Here is a 19,590-nt window from a genome sequence, read left to right on the forward strand (position 1 = left end):
TACAAACAGCTCTGCACACAAATAACATTAACCCAGGTCCCTATCCATGGCCAGTTAAGTACTTACCCATCTCTAAAATGCTTTTTAGTCCAAACTCACAGGGATTTGGGACAGGGGATATTTTTTGTCTCCTTCTATGTAAGAAGTAGTCAGATCTGTATAGCTTCTTAATGCAGAAATAAAACTTCAAGATGTATGCTTGGCGAACAATCACTTCCCTGTTTTACAATGTAGTACGTTTAAAAAACCAACTCTGTTCATTGTTTTAACAAACCCTTATCTGAAAGATAATTAAAACCACTTCCCAATATACAACCAAAGTTTTATTTTTATAGTCTATCTTCCATTATGGCATAATCCTTTCTTTTTTTTTAAACCAGTGAAATATACAAATCACGCAAGACAGAAATATGTACATTAAATGTACAGAACAGAGAAAAGGACATGGGAGATTTACATATCTGAATGACAAGGAAAATATTTTACATTAAATAGTGTTTTAATAGCCGGGATCATGAGATTCAGTTCTGCTCAGACCAAAGTCACTACAGAGGAACATGAGGTGATTCACCAAATGAATGGAAAAATGACCATGGTTTTTGTACAATAAAAACCAAAGTGACATATTCAATGAATTAGTGCTTTATTTATTTATCTTACTTTAAAGATATTCTTTGCAAACATCTGAAGATGAGGGGTAAATATGTCCTTGTACAATAAATTAAGAGCAATAAAGCGCCATTTAAGAAGCTGATAAATGATCAAGATGAACTTAATGATACAGCTTAAAGGCTTGTGAAAGTCAAGGCTTTAGTACAACTAGGCTAAAGTGAAAGATTTTCCTCACTTGGTATTTGAAACACCGTTTTCTTTAACTTGTTGGACGGGACCGAGTTGGAAAGAGGCATCTGAACCAATGATGACATCCTCTGTAACTACACAGTATTGGGGGAACGCACATTATTGGACAACCAACAATTTCCATTTCAAACACTGAAAAGCAAGGGCCACATGCAGCACATTTTGGAGTTGGAAGGTGTCTCTTTTCAGCAACAATCAATAATGCCCTTAAATGTGAGACTGGAATTGAAGTGATCTCCAGACCAGGATCAATTCAAATGCAGGGTGCTGCCTCTACCAACTGCCCAAGACAGTCCTGAAGCTGGGAAGAGGCTTAATTCTTTGTGATTATCCTTAAAACTTTTGAATTACAAAAGCTTTAAAGCTTAAAAATAGGAACACCGAAAGGTTAGAACCAATCTAGTAACCTTAAGAGAACTGAAAAAGAGGATGGGGGATGAAGCGCCCCTGTAATTTAGACCTTTTATTATTTCTTAAACCATTAAAATATATATGTACAAAAAGCTTTGAAATATCAGACACCAGCAGACCACAGTTCTCCCATATATAAGTAACTGCTCAAGTATAGTCTGAACAGTTGTAGTGTATATCTGCAATATATTATCTAAAGCATGTGTATTAAAGACATAGGATGATAAATTTGGTATTGCTGCAACATTTCATTGAACTATAATAGTCAGTTAATGTTATTAAATATGAAACTATTGTCTCCTTGAGTGAAAGCGTTCCCAAAATCTGCGAAAAAAACATATAAAACTCAATCATTCCAAGAGTGGATATCTAATGATTTATTTTCTCACATAAAATTAGAGGAGTTACTTGTCAAGCTGTGTTTTGAAGGACAGCCAGCTCTTACACCATTTTTAAGGCATTTTTAAATCTGGGGAATTCTATTTTCTATGGGCTTTCCAAGCTGGGAGACCAAAAACTGCTTACGAGCATTGCAGCTCCCCTCCGCCCAGCCACAGTGCCCCATGCAGTCTGCATCTTGGCTCTCTCCACCCTCAGTAGGAGTGAAGCACTGCTCTGTAAGATGAGACACTTGAACGTCACAATTAGCTTACTAAGGCCAAATCCTGCCTTGAATATCTTCATTATTTGTCAAGGCAGCTTTATTTTCCTCTTTTTTTTGTCTTGTTAGGTTCTGGAACCAGACATGGTGACTCAGGAATAGCGTAGTTGAAGCCTCTATGATCCTTTGCTCTTTACCCTTCGATGACATTGCATATTCAAGTGGGCACAATCAGATATGCAACTGACAACATACTTTGTGATGAATATACCCTCTTATTTACAGAGCCCTAAATGTACTTAACAGCTTTATATGCCCTATTCTGATAACTTCTAGTGTCTGAAACTAGAAGTCATGGACAGCTCTGTGTATTCCTCACATCCGTAAGGATTGTTCTAACATCCCAAGCACATTACATGGTTGCTCAGCCTACTGCACGTGTATTACGTCCCATGGGACTAAATGGGGATGTGTTGGATTTTCCCCTCAAACTACTCTAGTGTTTTTTAAGAAAAGTCAATTTTATGTTCTTTTTTTTTTACTTTGTAAAATAAATATTCTCAGGTTCTCCTCCATTATTGCCAAAAATATAAGCCACACACAGTTCTGGGATGGGCGCAGAGAGGGTTTCCAGGCACTTCTCTTTGCAACCTTTATATTTTTCTTTATTTTTTTCCTTCCCCCTGCCTTTTTTTTTTCTATTTTTTCCTTTTTTTTCCTTTTTTTGAGAAGACGACAACTCACTGGACTCTATAAATAAACTGGAGATAGTCCTGTAGAAAGGGAGAGGGGCCTGCACCCCTTGCTGGCAGGCAGCTGCAGTTCCTTCCACCTCGTCTGTCCCCTATTTGCACACAAACTGGTCCACGATCTCTGTGCACAACTTGCATTTCACATAGCAGCACCAGTGGAACTTGCAGTGGCAGCGCTCTCTCTGCACTGTCTTGAACTGGTCATAGCCCCGGCCGCAGCACATGAGTTCACAGCCGTCCATGCCCTCCGAGGTCTTATTGCAAAGGCGGCCCTGGGTGCCCAGGGACCCAGTGCTCTCATTGCGCACACAGTAGTCAGGGCTGGGGTCGATGTAGACCAGGTCGTGGATGGTGGGTGCGTTGAAGCGGCTGTTCACTTGCACCAGCTTGCCCCGGCTGTTGAGTTTCATGGCAGCAGCACTATCGTATTTCTCCTTCAGGGCATCGCCTACCTTGCGGAAATCAGCAAGCTGCAGCCAACAGGTCTTCAGGCTACAGGAACCAGAGACACCGTGGCACTTGCAGGCCACATCAGCCAGGTTGTACACAGTCTGGAGAAGCCAAGGAGGGAAAGCAAAAACGAGGATGAAAGCTTAGCATAGCTGTGAATGCATTTATCCCCCTCATTTCCTTCCCTCTGTCCCATTCCCTCTTGCTCCTTCACAATATTCACCTTAGCATCCTCTTCCCTTCCACAGTATACTGGGAAGGAAGCGCGAGAGAGCCAACATGTGCGCACCCCCTGCACCCTGTTAGCTAGGAGGAGGAGGGGAGTGCTCTCACCATCCTCTCCCCATCACAGAGACAGCAGCCACAGCACACAGAGCCCAGACAGCAGCGTCAGGCTGCAGTCAAGTTTGAGGAATTCAGTCTCAAGCCAGCGAAGGATTTTGCTGTTTCATTGAGATATGTAAAACATCCCTTTATTTTCTGAGTTACTCTCTCTATTGATCTCCACTTAAGGCTGCAATTAGGGAAAGAGTTAAGATTCCTCTTGCTTCTGGCTCAGCTGCAGCTGATTGTCTACTCTTGGCTCAGCATCCTCCTCGCATCCCAAATACTGCCTGCAAAAGAGACTTCATCCAAGAAGAAACCCCCAAACACCTATGGGTGGCAGACAGAGCTACATAGCAATATCCTCTTTACAAAGCTTTGGCAGGGAAATACCAGTCACTTGCCCACTGTTGACACTGCCCCAAAAATCCTGGGGTCTGACACATTAGATGATACTGTAGACAACTTCCACCCAGCAGTTACAGAGCATCAATGCTGCCAAATGGCACTGCAAAGGTGAAGCTGAGGAAGGAAAAAACTGCTCCAGCCTCCATAAGCAACTGTGAAAGTGTCATTTTTCTTCTTGCTAATAGTAAATTGGCCTGTCCATTGCTTTCAGACACCCTCCTCTCACATTTAAATACTATTAAATTTCAATTATCTTTCATCCTTCTTCACCTTAGAATACAAGTGTAAAGTCTCCAGCCGACTATTCTGGCACTTCAAGCTCTAGGAAAATAATGATTTTGGCTCTTCATATCCAGACTATTAAAAAAAGAGAAGTTTACACCCATTCATTTAAGGTATTTTCAAGATTAAAGAAACCATAAAGACCTGTTTAACCACAGAAGACAGTGTTTTCTAATAGCATGGAGGAGCTTTTCACATCCTTTTAAAGCAGGGATAAAACCCTCAGAACTATTCTGCGGCACAATTCCAGCCTGGGAAGGCCGGTGTGTCCCTCTTCCCTCCAACACACACTGCCCTGGTTGGAAATACAAACTAATGAAATGCTGTTCAGAGAATCCACAGCGAGAGGGAACTTCCAATGCAGAAACATAGAGGGAAACACAACACTGGTCCCAATGGGGAAGGCAGCTGGGCTGTCAGACAACACAAATCCATGTAATCCCCACCCACCTACACCCTGTATTTGCTGTCTTCTTGGTGTACGCATTGAAACAGACACAAGGCTCAGTGGCCATTCACTACCCCATGCCCTGCCAAGGCACATCCTGCCCCGAAAGGAGGGATGGGGGCAGAGGAAGATGCTATTCCACACCACTTACTCTCCTCCCGGCCTCGTTGTTGTGCAGGTTCATCATGATGCGCGCGCTCTCATAGGAGCCCCTCTGGTAAACCCTCTCTCGCTCCCGGGCATCAACGAACTCCTTGGCGAAGCGGTATCCGTACTCGATGTTATCCCCGCAGCCGCCCCATAGCCAGTCCCGGGGCAGGTCCTTGGGCCGTGCCGCCCGGCTGCAGCCGCAGGAGGAGAGCTCGCCCTCCCGGCACGCACGGCTCATGGCGTTGACCACCCCGGCCGCGCTCACCGCGTAGGTGAACGCCGTCTCCCGGCTGCCTGCACAGAAAGACAGTGGGGTTAGGGGAGAGCCCATCACATACTCCCTGCCTGCTGATGAGCTGCGAGGCTCAATAGGAGCCAACAGAATTCATCTGCCTATTGAAAGGCAGAGTAACCCTGAACTGTGCTCCTCAACAGGTCTAAAACCCAAGTGAAACCAATCCACAAGGTGTTTGTGAAGAGCAGAAGTCACCTCTCATTTATGGTTGGATGACAGAGCAGGGAGGAAGGAGGTGAACTGGGTCTGGAGCACAATGCCAGCCAGGCTGAAGCAACCGTGCCTGCGTGTGAGGGGCAGAAAGGGAAACAGACTCTGTCTTTCAGGAAAAAAAGAGATGTTAAATACAACTTTTAAAAGTCTGGTTCTAAAATTACTACTTCTCAAACATGATTTATGCACTTCACCCACTTGTTCCAATTTATTTAAAGTTATAGCATTTTACAAAGCCTCCTGGTATCAAAGGAAATGCATAGCAGAAGAACACGTAACTTTCCACCCTACGCATAAGCCAGGCACTTCTTTAGGAGGCTATTTAAAACTAACAACAACCTGTGCTGCTTAGTATCCACTGTTCCAGCACATGTGAATATGGCAAGTGAGTCCATGGGCAATCATCTTTACAAATTACAGGGAAGGAAAAAACCTTGGCACGAGGCAGCCTTGAAGGTTTTCCCCTGCATCTGGTGCCCTTAAATGGAAATTGAAAACCTCGAGTTTCAAACTTTCAGAAGAAAAAGCTACAATACCCACAGCGTAAGACATGGCCACGTACCATCCTCTTGACAAGACCTAATCCCACCTTTATTCAGAGCCCAACTTCCCCTATTGCTTTTCCAAGGGTGCTACAAGCTCTGACTACAACCAGAAAAGCTTTCAAATAAGCAAAAAAACCCACAAAACACAAAACTTGCACCAGAGAGCTCACTTGAAGTTGGGTTTTCATCTTTAAGTACAGCATCCCACTGTGTCTTTTCCAAGATTCCCAGAATGATGGAGAAGAGACTAAATATTTCTTTCTTTAAAATTTATATGAGTTAAGCTTTATTCCCAATCTTTAGCCCAATCAATAGACCAAGCTAGTTTTTAATCTTGACTTTACAAGATTTTTCTTAAGGAGCAGCATGGGCCCATATAAAATTTGGGCCTTAAGAGGCTGCATTTTGGGCATGTCACATCTATTAAGGCAGCAACATTTTGAGGCAGAAACTCTTTGTACATGACCTACCGTAACAGGTCAAATCTGAACAGCAACTTTTGAGCACTTCTGGAAGACAAATAACTTGTAATCTGGTCCATACTCAACATCAAGATGACACCATGCTCATCTTTGTTAATGTCACAGCTGTCATCTACTGGATTAATTGTAGTAATAGATGTTGGTTTTCAGTGGGTAAAATCAGAAGTCTTATGTTGATCTTTCGATCGAATATAAGGAAGATGAGAAGCACTTTGGTCCTTTACTTACAATCCTCACAGACACCTGCTCATGGAAGTACTTACATGAATTATGTGTATAAAGGGTTACATGAATAGCCTTTTCAGTTAAAAAAGAATTGGCCTTATACAGTGACTTATGCCTTGCATTCACTGCTAACTGTAGCAGGGGGAACTTCGTACAGATTTTAATGTTCCCATTTGCTCTGTAACACACATTTTTGGATTGAATCCTTAAGCAAAATTTCCACTAGATTGAGAGGAAAGAAACGTGGTCTGCTTCGGACCACAGGACTCGCCTCTTCCGCTCTCTTTTATTCTTTCTCATGTTTAGTTAGCTCATGCTTTCACATGGTTAACTACACCGTTTATTGCAGGATTTGAACTCATAAAACTGACTTTTTTCTGACTAGCTTTCATTATTATCCTTGAGCATACTTTAAAGAACCTACTCTAAGTGGGAAGGAGAAGGAAAGGCTGGGGTACAGAACAGGTAGTTGCCCCCCCAAGTTTCCTCCTTGAACATTTAGGCAAACTATAAAATAGCATCAGCTGCTGAAGCAGATTTCAAGCCCCCACAACCTGCAAGCCAACACGGCCTCAAGTCATCAACCCCAGGAACACATTAAGAGTGATGGTTCCACATGGATGAGTTACTCTGATTTTTGTTTTAAACCTTTAGGCACAACTGTGCTTTCCTTCACTGTCAAACGTATCTGTCTTTTCCCACAGTCCAACATTTCTCTCTATTGTAGCCATGGCAAGGAAACACACATTCCAAACACACTCGAGTCCCCTCTCTCCCATATATATAAAACATTGAAATGGAACTGTTCAATATACACACACTGTAAGAAGCCACCCACAGAGCGAGGACCTGCCCTTTACACTTGATATGTGTAAGTCTGCAAGAACAGAACCATTTTTTATATATATATACCTGAGCATAAGATACAAAATGCTCTTTGTCTCACATTTTAAGAGCATTCAACATCAGGCATGAATAAACTGGACCCCAACTATACTGAGCTGCTGTAGGAGGATCCAGTTATTTTATTATATGTTAGCACTTAGGTATTTACAAAGCCTAAGTGCTGGCATCCCTGGGCTGGCCCCAAAGCCAGGAGGTGGCACAAGGCAGGGAAGGCAGCAAGGACCATGGCCTGCCCTAGGCACCACCAGTAAAGGAAAGCAGCAGAGAACAAAAGCCCTAAAATGCTGCAGTTCAATAAGCCACAGAGCAAGTTTCCAAACCCAATGCTAGGTTTATTTGTACAGCTTTAGCTAACTTTGCAGGATAACTCCTGCAAGAAAGACTGTCCATTTATACACTGGGGTAATTACTGTGCTGTCAGTCAGTGCCTGTGCACAGCCAGTGACAACGCCTCCTTAACTCAGATGACAAAATACTCCCAAGCTACATGAATGCAGAACCTGACTACCATCTGTCAGTGGTATCTGTCAGTCAGATACTGGAGTATCTGTCAGTCCCTGTCAACCCAGGGTACACAGGCTGAAGTAAAACTGAATCAGGCTCTAGAAGTACCCATTTTTCCTTCCACTCAAAGAGCAACTGGTCATTACCAAAGGTCAGCATGAAATAATACAACTGTTACCCACAACACCTTTCTTGTTCTTAGTGAATACACTCTTTAGGCTCTTTAACTGTTGAATATGGCCATTAACCTTGCAATTAGAATAAGTGCCTTAATTACATGATGAATTGCTGTGTAGACATCGGCTAATACAGTCATATTCAGCAGAAGGGTGCAGCAAAGTTACTTAACTTGAAAGAAACCACCTTTAAATAGATCTGTCACACTTGGGAAGGGCAGAAACTTCTACTCCAGAGACAGACACCACAAATTGCGAGCCCAATCCTGTTCCTTTCTTCACACCAACAGTCCCCTTGAGCTAATTTTCACTTGCTTGGGTAATAAATAAGGACTAAAGGATGAAGGCCTAAATGTTAAAAAGATTGGTTTTCTGACATTTGTTAGGTTATGAGAACAGAAAGGCATAAAGCTTTCTTTCATGTCTCATGTGCTTATAGACTTTTGCTCGGGTAGGGTGAAAAAAACAAACTCTATGAGGGGGGTTAATACTGTGCTTGTAAAAAGCTTAGGGAAGCTTGTTTATCTAAAATCATCTGTTCCAATTAATAGATTTCTTTCCATTTGTCTATCTACAAATAAAACCTTCTTTTAACAAAAATGAGACCAAATGTGAATTGATGTATTCCTTCGACCTTAACCGGAGTTAGCCCATTTACACATAAACCTAACTTGAGTCTGGTTTTAAAACTTCATTTTGTTAAAGCAGGACAGAAAAACGCGGATATAAAAGCTTTACCTCTCCCACTAAAAAGCACAGCTGAGTTTCTCAGTGTATTGATTACTACGTAACAAAATCACAACTTTCAACCAGAAACATAGGCGTTTCCTAGTTACTTAAAACACAATCAGGAATCTGACTGGGAAGGTTTCACCATGGACCCAGTTCAACAGCACTGGTTACAATTTTGCCAAGGACTTTAAAATACAACCTGACAGGAAAGGCAGGCAACACATGAGCACTGGAAAAGCACATTTCAAAGAGTATCTGATAGGGAAGGAGCTGGGTGCCCATCAAATGGTGGTAAGATGTTAAGCAGGAATCTGTCTCTCTTACCAGCGATGGGATTACATTAAAGGCAAGTTACAATCACACATTTTGTCCTGCTGGAACTGTTCTCATAAAAACTACCCTGCTAACATGATGTTAACATAAACCCACCTTTCTCAAAGAAAGAAAAACCGCTACCAAATCTGCTATCAAAAAACCAAGCAGGAATTGCTTATAAACACTAACAGAGAGCACAGCAATTTCCAGTTAACCTCCAGACCAAGAGCAATTTATCTTGCAGCCGCTAACTTTGCAACTAGACATGGACATCTTTAATTTTACAAGACATTGCTGCTTTTCATTCCCTTATGTTGCCTTCATTTTGTCTCAGGTTTTCTAAGAGTTCAGAGATGCATTTTCCTTCCTCCTTTATTCCCATATGCAAATACATATTCCTACTTTGTCTTCCAAGACACATGGCTGGACAGTGGTGGGAAATCACCTCCAGCTACAAATAACTCAAATCCTTTGCCAACTTTTAAAAACACTTGATTGTATACAGTACTCAGTAGAACCTGGCAAGAGATCTAAGTGCAATGAGGCATGTACCATACACATCCTTAGACAAGAGTTTAATCATAAAGATGTTGCTTCCTACCTATCTGCATGACTCTGCCAAAAACAGAGTTGTTGTCCACAGTGCTGCAATTCCATCTTCTATGTCTGAACTGATACTGGCACTCCTTAATGCCCGTCTTTGCACCCTCTCCAATGAACTGCATATGGTCCTGATACAATTGGCAGAGTTTCTTCTGTCCTTGGGAAAGCCCTGCTAGCTGGCTACACAGTGGCTGGGCTCCTATTATATATACCTCTGACATCTGAACAGGGTTCATGGGGTTCATAGGGTTCATCCCTAAAGACCTGCATAAAGAAAGATTTGGATTAATAAAGAGAAGATTCAAAAACAAAGTAAAAAAAGAAAAGTCTATATATCCCAAACAGAACTATATCTTATACATGAGTTATATCTTATACAACTCCTGGTTTTGCTAACAAGTGAGAAAAAACAAAACACAAGATATAGCATGCTTATATATGAAACTTTTGTTTAAAAGTCAGTTCAGAAGTTATTAGTTCCCAGCCATGTGGTTATCACAATACATCAGCGACTGCAGCAAGATGCAGACTCGGAAGACTTGCATCTAGACAGCCCTTCACAAACTTAAAAGGACGTAGTAAAAACAACACAAGTTCCCAACAACTGCAAGGTCAGAAGAATAAATAAAACCAAACCAAAAAAGCCCCCAAACCCCAACTTCTTTAACATGCATTTTAGGTTTAAGTTTGGCTTTTTCAATCTGTTCTACTATAAAGAAACGGGGAAACCTTTAAAAAGCCATGTTTGAAACTGGCTACAGACTACTCCTAACTTCTTCCGAGCCACACACAAAAACACAGAGGGAAGTATATCCACTGTAAACAAAAATCAACTTCGTTTTCTTTGTTCTGAAAGTGCTCTTCACATCATAGATTTCAATTTAAAAGCGGCCATTAATCCGAAAAGGATCATTTGAAGCAGCAAAGAAACACCCATTTAAAGAACTCCTAACATCGTACACCATACAGAAATAGCTTATTCGCCAAAGCAGAAACTTAAATGTATTTCTTTGTAACAAAATACACTTATAAATATGGATGTTGCAGGAAAGTTCAAACCGAACCTTTAACAAAAGTTTTTACTACCCAAACTATTCTATGATTCTATACTTGTAAATCAGCATTCTTGCTTATATATGCAAAATTACTAATCTAAGGGAGTCAAGATGACTCTTACTAGAGGCAATTCTAGTCATTTAAGGATGATCAAATCCACAGAGAATCTACTGTACAACTTCCTAAAAACTGGATTTTACAGCACGAGATGTTGAACATTTACACTATGAGACACGTTCATTTTACTACCCAACGTATTACAACTAGAACATTACTCCCCTGCTGTCTCGTTCATTGGTACTCCCTCTGAGATGAAGCACATACATAAGAAGCAAATAGATATTTAATCAAGCAAATCCTCACACCCCCTTTTAAAATCAAGTCGACACAAGATGCTTACCACCAAGAGCTGGCTTCTATTACAACCTGGGTAAGAGAAGAGAAAATGGCCAGAGCCACTACGAGGTACTGAGAAGCCATTGTACTGCCAACTGTCCCCAAAGCACCTCCTTGGATTAATACTGCAGTGGATTTCTAGAGGGGGGAGAGAAAGGATCAGATCGTTTATTGCTTCTCAGACTATTTTCGAGCATTCAAGTTTAAACAACGGAAGCGCCCGTGCCCCTTTTAACGTGACTCTGACTCCCTCCGATGCTCTGGGGCCAGGCGCACGTCGCGACTCCCGCACCACCGGGCAGAACCCACCCCCAACCCCGACACCGCCTTCCCGGGGCGGCCGCAGTCCCGATCCGCGGCCGCCTATCCCGAGGCCCCGCTGCTCCCCACCGACGGCCGCACGGGACGAGGCCGCTGCTCCGGACACGGGGGACCCCGCTCCCCGCCCGGCCATCCCCCCTACCCGGGGCTATAGGGACGGGCATTACCCCATCGCTCCCCGCTTCAGAGCCAGCACCGTCGACACGAAACCCTCCCGGCCAGCTAAAGGTGCCTTCGGGTTGGCAAAGGGACCCCGAGCGGGAGATGCCGGTGCCAAGAGAGGTCGGTACCGCAGAGGGGTCCGGGGGGGCCCTCCCCCTCTGCCCCCTAAAGCATCTCGCTGCAGCCGCCCGCTCTCCGCGATCACCGAGGCAGCCCCGAGCTCCGCGCTGGCGCAGCGGCGACAGCCCCGACGGCAGCCCCCGGGCCTGGTACCGGCCCGGGGAGGTATCAGGAGCTACAAGGGCCGGCTCCCCGTCCAGACCCGACCCTTGCAAGAACCAGGCTGCCTCCTTGGAAGTCAAACGCTTCCCCCGACAGGTCCCGCGATCACCGCCTGCGTCCTCACACGGGACTCTAACGCGTTAACCAGTGCCATTCACTGTTTTCTATTTCCCCTCCCCTCGGAAGGGGAAAAAAAAAGAGAGAAAAAAAAAAGAGAAAAAAAAAGAAAAAAGACGTTTCGACACTTGGGGGCTCCCTATTCATTCTCAAAAAGTCCTCACTGCTGAATTGAAGGTGCTCTTAATTCTGATTTATTCCTGCTTGCGAAGGGTCGGGAGGAGAGGCCGATGTCGCAGCGCCGCGACGGCGAGCAGGGCTGACACGGAACCTGTCGGGATACACGCAGAGGAGCCGCGGTCACTCAGACTGGGGTCCTGCCACCGTGCCGGGGCGAAGCCTCCGCTCGCCCATGGCCGTTTATTGTGGGTCCAACAGCTCCTGTCCAGGGGGGTCCCCAAGTCTTCGGTGCTGGGGGGTGTGAGTAGAGCCGGTCTCCCACAACTGAATGATCCCATCCGCTATCGACGGGAGCAATCCCGGGAAAGGTGCGGAAGCAGAGGGCATATTTAGCTAGGGACGAGGAATAGCAAGGAGTGCGAGGAGCTCGCTGGGGCACCCAAAATCCAAAGTTCTGGGGCTTTTCTTTCATCTGTTAATTCTTGCGAATAATAACAACAATAATAAAGAAATGTCGCGGAACTGCCCGAGCCCTGAGAAGGGACACAACGGTGTTCAAACGGGACACCAACAGATGTGCAGCAGCCCCGGCTGGGTGGGTGACCGGGGCATGTCTGGGAGGACAGCTGTGCCCCCGCTGCAAGACCCGGACGGCGGGGCCAAAGCCCCCCTGCCCCGTTCAAAGGGCCCGAGTGTCCCCCCCGGGACCGGCAGTCGCCAGCGCCGCATCCGGCCCGAGCCTCGGTCCTGAAGCCCCCGGGGAGCTGTGCCGTGCTGCGCCCAACAGGGGGCGGCCTCGGCCGCCGCAGCGCCGGGAGGCGAAGGGGACGGGGCGGCTGCTGCCCCTCCGACGGCACCGACGGCACCTCCCGCTCCTCATCACCGCTGTTATCGCCCTCCTCATCCTCCTGCCATAGCACTGCGTGGTGGGGCGAGAGGAGGCACCTGCGGGTGGGGGCCCAGCCCCTCCAGCCCATCGCTTCTCCACGCAGCAGCTGTCAGGCTGCCATCAAACCCAAACCAAAGCGATAAAACAACAACAACAAAAACTCTCTCGCCGCCAGCATTTGGCTATCAGGAGTGCAAGGCACCGTTTGCAGCTTTGTAGGGCCGCGGAGATTGGTTTCTTGGTATTTAATGCACCCCATGCGGAGCCCTCGCTCTTTGCCGAGATGAAAAGGGACGGTTTTACAGATCCTGAAGCCGCGGGATCGCCTGTGATCCTGTTTTACACAGGGTGTCTGGAAAGCCTGCGAAGGCATCTGGTTTTCTAGAAGCACTACCTGCGGGAAGGCTGCATCCAGAGCTCCGGCTCCAGGGGGCTGTAAACCGCGGCGGCCTCCGCGGGGAACCCCCCAGCCGGCCCCGGCTTCCCGCAGCGACTTCACATCCATCTGGGACAGGTTTCACGTCGGCAGGGAAAGGCACCCGGTGCGTCCCCCAGCCCAGCTCTCTCCCACCGCAGAGACAGCAGGGGACTACCGGGGGGGGCCAGGGCGCACCTCCGTCCTCCCCTCCACGCCAGCCCCGGCGGGGGGAGAGCCTCGCTCCTCGGCCCGGCTGAACTCTCCGTGACCCGTCGAGCGCAACCGATTTAGTGTACAATTGCCAATTAAAAGCAAACAAACAAACAACGAAAAGCCGACAGCGTTTCCAACATGGAGTCCTCGCAGCTCCAAGGGGGACCCCGAGGACCGCGCTCCTCCTCGCTTGACCCAGGCGGGACCCTCTGCAGATGCAGAGTGATAATGTCCAGAAACTTAGAGTAATATTAAATAAAGGGGGGGGGGGGGGGAACTGACTCCAGGTCCTCTGCTGGCCCCCAGCCAGCTCTCCTTAAAGGTACAGGCCACCATTAGCGCCGACGCCGAACTCCTCCATAGCAATCCTCCTCGGGAAAGTTTGGGAAGTTGTCTTTAAACTCCCGTGAGGAGCCGCTGCCAGAACGATGCACCGGGACGCGGTGGGCAGAGCGAGCCCAGCCAGTGTCCCTGCGGTGGGCAGCGTTTCTTCGGGGAGATGGGGATGGTCGCAAAGAACAGGAGAAAGGCAAATAAAGGCTTTTCTCCAAGCGGGGAGCAGCGCTTGGGTGAGAGCGGAGAGATGGGAGCACCCAGCGGCAGCCGGGAAGGAGAGGACGGCCCGCGGAGGTGCAGCCCACCCTGCGCGCCCGCAGCGCTGAGCACCAGCGCGGACTCACCTCCATTAATGCGGGATCACCGAGCGAGAGCAGCCAAGTAATCCAAGTAGGGCAGGAGGGGAAAGGGCGAGGCGAAAAGCAAACCCTGGATCGCAGGAGACGAGCGGGATCCTCCCGAGCAGCGGGCGGCTGTCGGTCTGTCCGGCGCAGGCTGAGCGTGTCCGGCTGCGGAGCGGGGCAGCAGTGTATCCTTCTTTCCAAGGTCCATCAGCAATCACAGTAATTAGGGCTTTCCACCACCAGAAGAAGGAGGCGAAAGAAGAAAAGAAGCCAACCCAAGACACGCACACAGCGCCCGTGGGCGTGATTGTGCGGAAGCAAATAAAACTCTTCACAAGCGGCAGCTAAAGCGCTGCGGGCGATGATCCGTCCCACCAGCCCAGGTGGTGCGGCCGCAGGGCTCCCGGCTGCGCTCGGACCGCCGGTGCGGCCTCTCCGCGGCTGGGTGCGGGGGACGAGAGGAGCCGAGCGGGCGCAGGGCTCTCCCCCTGCACGTCCCCCCCTTCGCTTGCCTACAGGCCGGGCGTCCGCGGCTGCAGAGCCGTCCTGGGGCCGGCTCCCTCCATTTTACACAGGGAAGAAACAGCCCAACAGTGTCTGCACAACGGGGAAAGGGGGAGGGGGGGCCTTGTGCACGCGTGTGTCTGTCTTACGGGGCGACTGATCCTGCAAGGCAGGGGGAGGGGAGAAGTCCGGGGCTTCAGGAGCTGCAGCTCCCCCAATCCATCGCCCAGCGCCGAAGAGTAAGTTACTTGCGGGACAGCGAGCAGGAGTAGACGGCGTCGCGCCGGAGCGGACCCGTCCCCCTCGGAGCTCCGCTGCAGCCGGCCCGGCTCCCCCCGTTCCTCTCCTCGCTCCTCTTCACCGCTGCTTAAAACTGCTCCCAAAGAAAAAAAAAGGCAGAAAAAGGGGAAAAAAAAGTTGCAGAGCCAACGGCAGCCGAAAAACTTTCCCCGCAGCGCATGCGCCCGGAGCCGACCTATTGCAGACTGGGCTGCGTTTTAAAGCTGTACGGCAGCAAGTGGGACCCCGGTGTAGCCCCGTGGTTGGTGGGGGCGGACGGGCTCAGCAGCCGCTGCACGCTCTTTGGTACCTGTGGGGCCCGTCTGGGTTTCCAAGCCCGGTCTGATACCCCTTGAGCACAAGCTCTCCCCTCAGTGCGGTGCTCGCTCCGCACCCCCCGCACCCCGTCTGTGTCCTGGGGCGGGGACACACACACATACACACACACGGAAACGGCCCCCGGGGGCTCCCCATCGCATACATGTGCGGCGCACATGGCCGGCCCGAGGGGGCCGCTCCGGTATTCCCGGCGGGTGGCTCGTTTGACAAGTCCCGTCCGTCGCCAGCTCAGGACCGCAGGAGGAGGCTGTTTGCGCCGGGAGACGAGCGGCTCAGCCGGTCGTGTCCCTGGTTCTCCAGCATCTCTTTTTTCCGCTGTAAATTCACCAAGTTGTTGACAAAACTTTGGGTTACATCATATAAGACCCAATGAGAGCCACAGGCGAGGACGGCTTCGCGGACCCTTTGTACTGCAGAGTGTTTTCCCTGCTCTGCAGCCCCCAGCCAAAGGGGTTTTATTGCGTCTCTCACATCTCGCATGCACCCAAGTGCAGGAAATGGGAGCGTTCCCCCAGCCAGGCCGTAACTCCGCATTATTTCCTTTGTACCCGCCTGCGACTGCAGGTCCGGGGGGATGCAGGGGGGGGGGGGGGGCACGTTATCAAAGCCGCCCTGGGAAATCCAAACAGGCTGCGAGTGCAGCCCCGCTATCAATAAATGCATTCACTCCTTCCAAATCATTCCAGTGCAAATAAAACCCCTTCAGAAGCCCATCGGGTGGGGGAAAGGCACATCCCAGCCGGCCTGAGCCTGCTGCCACTGGTAGCGCCCCGACGGGACGGTGCACGCCAGGTAAGCGCAGATCTCCCTGCATCAGCGGTCGCCGCATGTCCCCACCCCGACAGCAGAGCCACCCTCCCCGCTGTGCTCGGAGCCGCGCTGGAGCTGGCACCGGCTCGGGAGCCGAGGACCGGGCAGCTGAGCCCTCGGATGGGGAGCGGGGCGGTGTTGGAGCGGTCGCTCCACTGCCTAACGCGGCCGTAGGGGCGGCTGGGGTGTCCCGGACCCCTGCCCAGTACCCCCGCCGACACCTGTCCTCCCATACGGGGCCGGGGCCGTAGCATCCTCCCCGCACGTTTATTTACTCCCTAATATCTTGAGGAGCTTTTCCATTGAGCATCCTCCCAGTCTGGGCTACGGGTCACTCCCCGGGACGGCTGGTGAGGAATTTATAAGTTAGGTGTAGCACCAGGTCCGGGAAGGGGGGAAAGAGGAATAAAGGGATTGTTCGTTCCTTTTGGGAAGACCAACCTTAGTTTTATGCCTAGTAAATAATATTTTATTGCCTTTGGTTTACTGTGGCATTTCAATTATCCCCTTTAGGAGTCTGCAAACTGCGTGGGTTAAAGGTCATTTCTCAAATCACTAGAATTAGTAAAGAATAGCAGAAAACTGTAAAAAGGGGAGGAGCTGCACAGTAAACCAGGGAAGATCTCCTGAAATAAACTAATAAAGAGCCCCGAGCTGTTTACCTCTCGCATTGGTATTCCCGAATGATGTTTATCGTCATGTAATTGCATAATGTCATCGGGCACAGGAAAACGCCCAGCTCGGGATGATCAATACAGGCAAGCGAGCAGGCAGGGCTGCGAGCAGAGCTTGGCAAGAGGCAAAGCCAACCCAGATCATTCGCCTAGCCGGGATTCCTCGTCGTTGCTTTAAGAAAGAAAACTGAAGAGGGGATTTATAAATCATGGGCAAATTTTCAAGCTGTGGCTCATAGAAGTGGAAATAAAGGGCAGAAATCCAAACATCCTGCAAGGCTTTAAGAATTTTAATTTCTCCTCGCTATTTAAAACAGCTGGGTGAAGCTGGAGGGGGCAGGAGGGAGAAGTGACAATGTTACAGCCATTCGTGCTGCCCAAGCTTTTGTTTTCCAGGTTTGCTGGCCATGGAACTTGTAATTTAACCAGTTGATCTGGTGTGCTGTACTGCCAACGTCGAAGTGGGCTTTGGAGGCACAAAATAAGTGCTCAGACTGGTATAATAGGAAGGGCAAAGATGCTGTTGAATGTCCATACTGCAGAACTCTATACAGCAACACTGCAGGGTTTTAGAGATGAAATTCTGCTATGGCTCTTCAATACTCTGCAAGACACAAATAATTTCTGGTCTTTTAGAAGAGTTCCTACCATTTTTCTGCAGATTAATGCCTTTTAACAAAGGGGTGGTCACATCTACATATTGCACGCATGTGTTCATTTTAACATGTAGTGCTGTGTGATTTCTGTCATTACACCTTGGCCAATGGTATATATATGCAGTCAGAGGCTGATAGGCATTTTTCATCATGAAGAATCTCTTTGGGAAGCAGAACTTCTGAGGGAAAAGAAGGTATTTTCCTATATGTCTTTTAGTCCATCATGGCATTTGAATATATAATACAGAAATTATTACACATACTGCACTGAAATTTTGTGAAGCCAAAGCCCATCTGAAGCTGTTTTGGTGTTACTATGCATAGTGTATCTGCATATATCCTTTTTTTAGGTGAGGGCCATATACATTGCCATAATGACCATTTGACAGAGGAGAGATGTCATGTTACTTTGAACATGTAACCTGCACTCTGCCCACCAGCACATCTGCTACAGGGATGACTTTTTACTTTAAGCTCTGAGGTACTTAGATGTATTGCCTTGAAGTACATGCACCCTCTTAAGGCTGTTTTCTTCCCTAAAACATGCTGTTGCTTTCTTCTACAGACCCCCCTGTTATCTGAAAGATGGCTAAACTACAAAAGAAATGCCAAAGATGACAATTTTATGCCAAATCTTGTAATGATTTTTATTTTCCTATATCATTAGCCACTAGAGGCAAGAAACAGCATGGGAAGCTCTCTCTTTCTCAATAACCATTTTATATTTCTAGCTTGCCTAACTGCTGAAGTAATATTGACAAGAGAGTACAAAACCAAGAAGAGAGTATGGATGTCCATCATGTCCCCCCTCTGTCCCCTTCCCCTTCCTCAAATCCCAGAATCATGATGATAAAAGAAGCCAGGATATTTGGGAGCAGCAACAACCACTAAAGAGGAAGAAATATAGATTAGCACCCATCTTTACCAGGTGAAGACAAATTTTAGATGCAAATAAGAAGCAGAAGGCAAGAGGAGAAAGCTTACCGCGTAATGGAATGTCACAGATTCTAGTAAATACACTATCTACAAACCTGTGAAGTCTGTAGGGGAAAAAAAAGGCCATTTTATATTTGAATTGGTGATAACTAATTTTATTTTATAATATTTATAATATAACTATATTTATATATAACTACATTTATATATAACTATAATATAAGTAATGAACTGCATAACAAATAGTCCACTCAAATCCCTCAGTATTTTTGTGCATTATCAATGGGTGACAGACAGTTGTGGACTCATTTTTAATGTGCAAAACACAGGTGAGTGAGTTTCATTCCCTCCTACTGAGATCTGCTAGACCTTGCTGCCATTGTGGCTATCACAGCCCAGGTACAACATGTATGTGATGGGTCCTGTAGTAAAATAGATAGGCAAATTCTGCACAAAAATGAGAAGTAGCTCTAAAAGCTGTTGAACTGGGATGCCCACTGGGTAAAAGACCATGAAAAGGGAGCTTCTGACATGTTTTCTCTCTGAAATAGGTTGTTGAACTCACTTATCAGAGGGATAACTTTATGCCCCCATAAGCGTTTGCTGTTTTCTCCTCACTCTCTTTGGGGCAGGTGTCCCTCTCCTCGCACCTTGTGCCTTTGCCTGTAAGCTGTGAGTCTTTATCTCGGTGATACTCTCCCATCTGCATCTCGGCCATCCCCCTGCTGCCACCATATGTCATTGGAATGTTTCAAGTAGTGAGTCTGGTTTACTTAAAGAATAGTGCTTTTAGAGGAATAATACTTTGCTTTGTTTCCATTAGGACCTTAAAAAAAACGTTTATGGGAGGAAAAATAAACAATCCCACCGCCACTCCTTAACAACAGAGTACTTTCCCTCTCCTAATGCTACCAGTTCCTTCTTTCACTGAGGCCAAAGGCACCTCCCATAAAATCTGGAGGGCTCTTATATGTTTCTTCTGAGTGGCCTCAACATAACTCTACCCAATATGCACACACACAAAGGCACACAGAGAGTTCATTTTCCAGAGATGA

General features: G+C 47.4%; 1 protein-coding gene across 3 annotated transcripts; it reads right to left on the bottom strand.

Moving 5' to 3' along the window:
* Positions 1-306: 306 nt before the first annotated feature.
* WNT5A (Wnt family member 5A) lies at positions 307-15,296 on the bottom strand. Of its 3 annotated transcripts, none has more exons than XM_031046061.2 (5): positions 14,338-15,296; positions 11,140-11,273; positions 9,682-9,947; positions 4,689-4,981; positions 307-3,176 (listed from the first exon to the last, which is right to left on the bottom strand). In XM_031046061.2, exons 1-5 carry the CDS (start codon positions 14,341-14,343, stop codon positions 2,718-2,720), a joined length of 1,158 nt encoding a protein of 385 aa, XP_030901921.1. In that variant the 5' UTR covers positions 14,344-15,296; the 3' UTR covers positions 307-2,717. The 3 variants fall into 3 exon arrangements, with proteins under 3 accessions (XP_030901921.1, XP_030901919.1, XP_005145876.1); XM_031046059.2 differs by lacking the exon at positions 14,338-15,296 and adding an exon at positions 13,421-13,797; XM_005145819.4 differs by lacking the exon at positions 14,338-15,296 and adding an exon at positions 11,624-12,022.
* Positions 15,297-19,590: the final 4,294 nt, after the last annotated feature.

The sequence above is a fragment of the Melopsittacus undulatus genome, chromosome 9 (assembly GCF_012275295.1).
Source record: "Melopsittacus undulatus isolate bMelUnd1 chromosome 9, bMelUnd1.mat.Z, whole genome shotgun sequence".
NCBI lineage: Eukaryota > Metazoa > Chordata > Aves > Psittaciformes > Psittaculidae > Melopsittacus > Melopsittacus undulatus.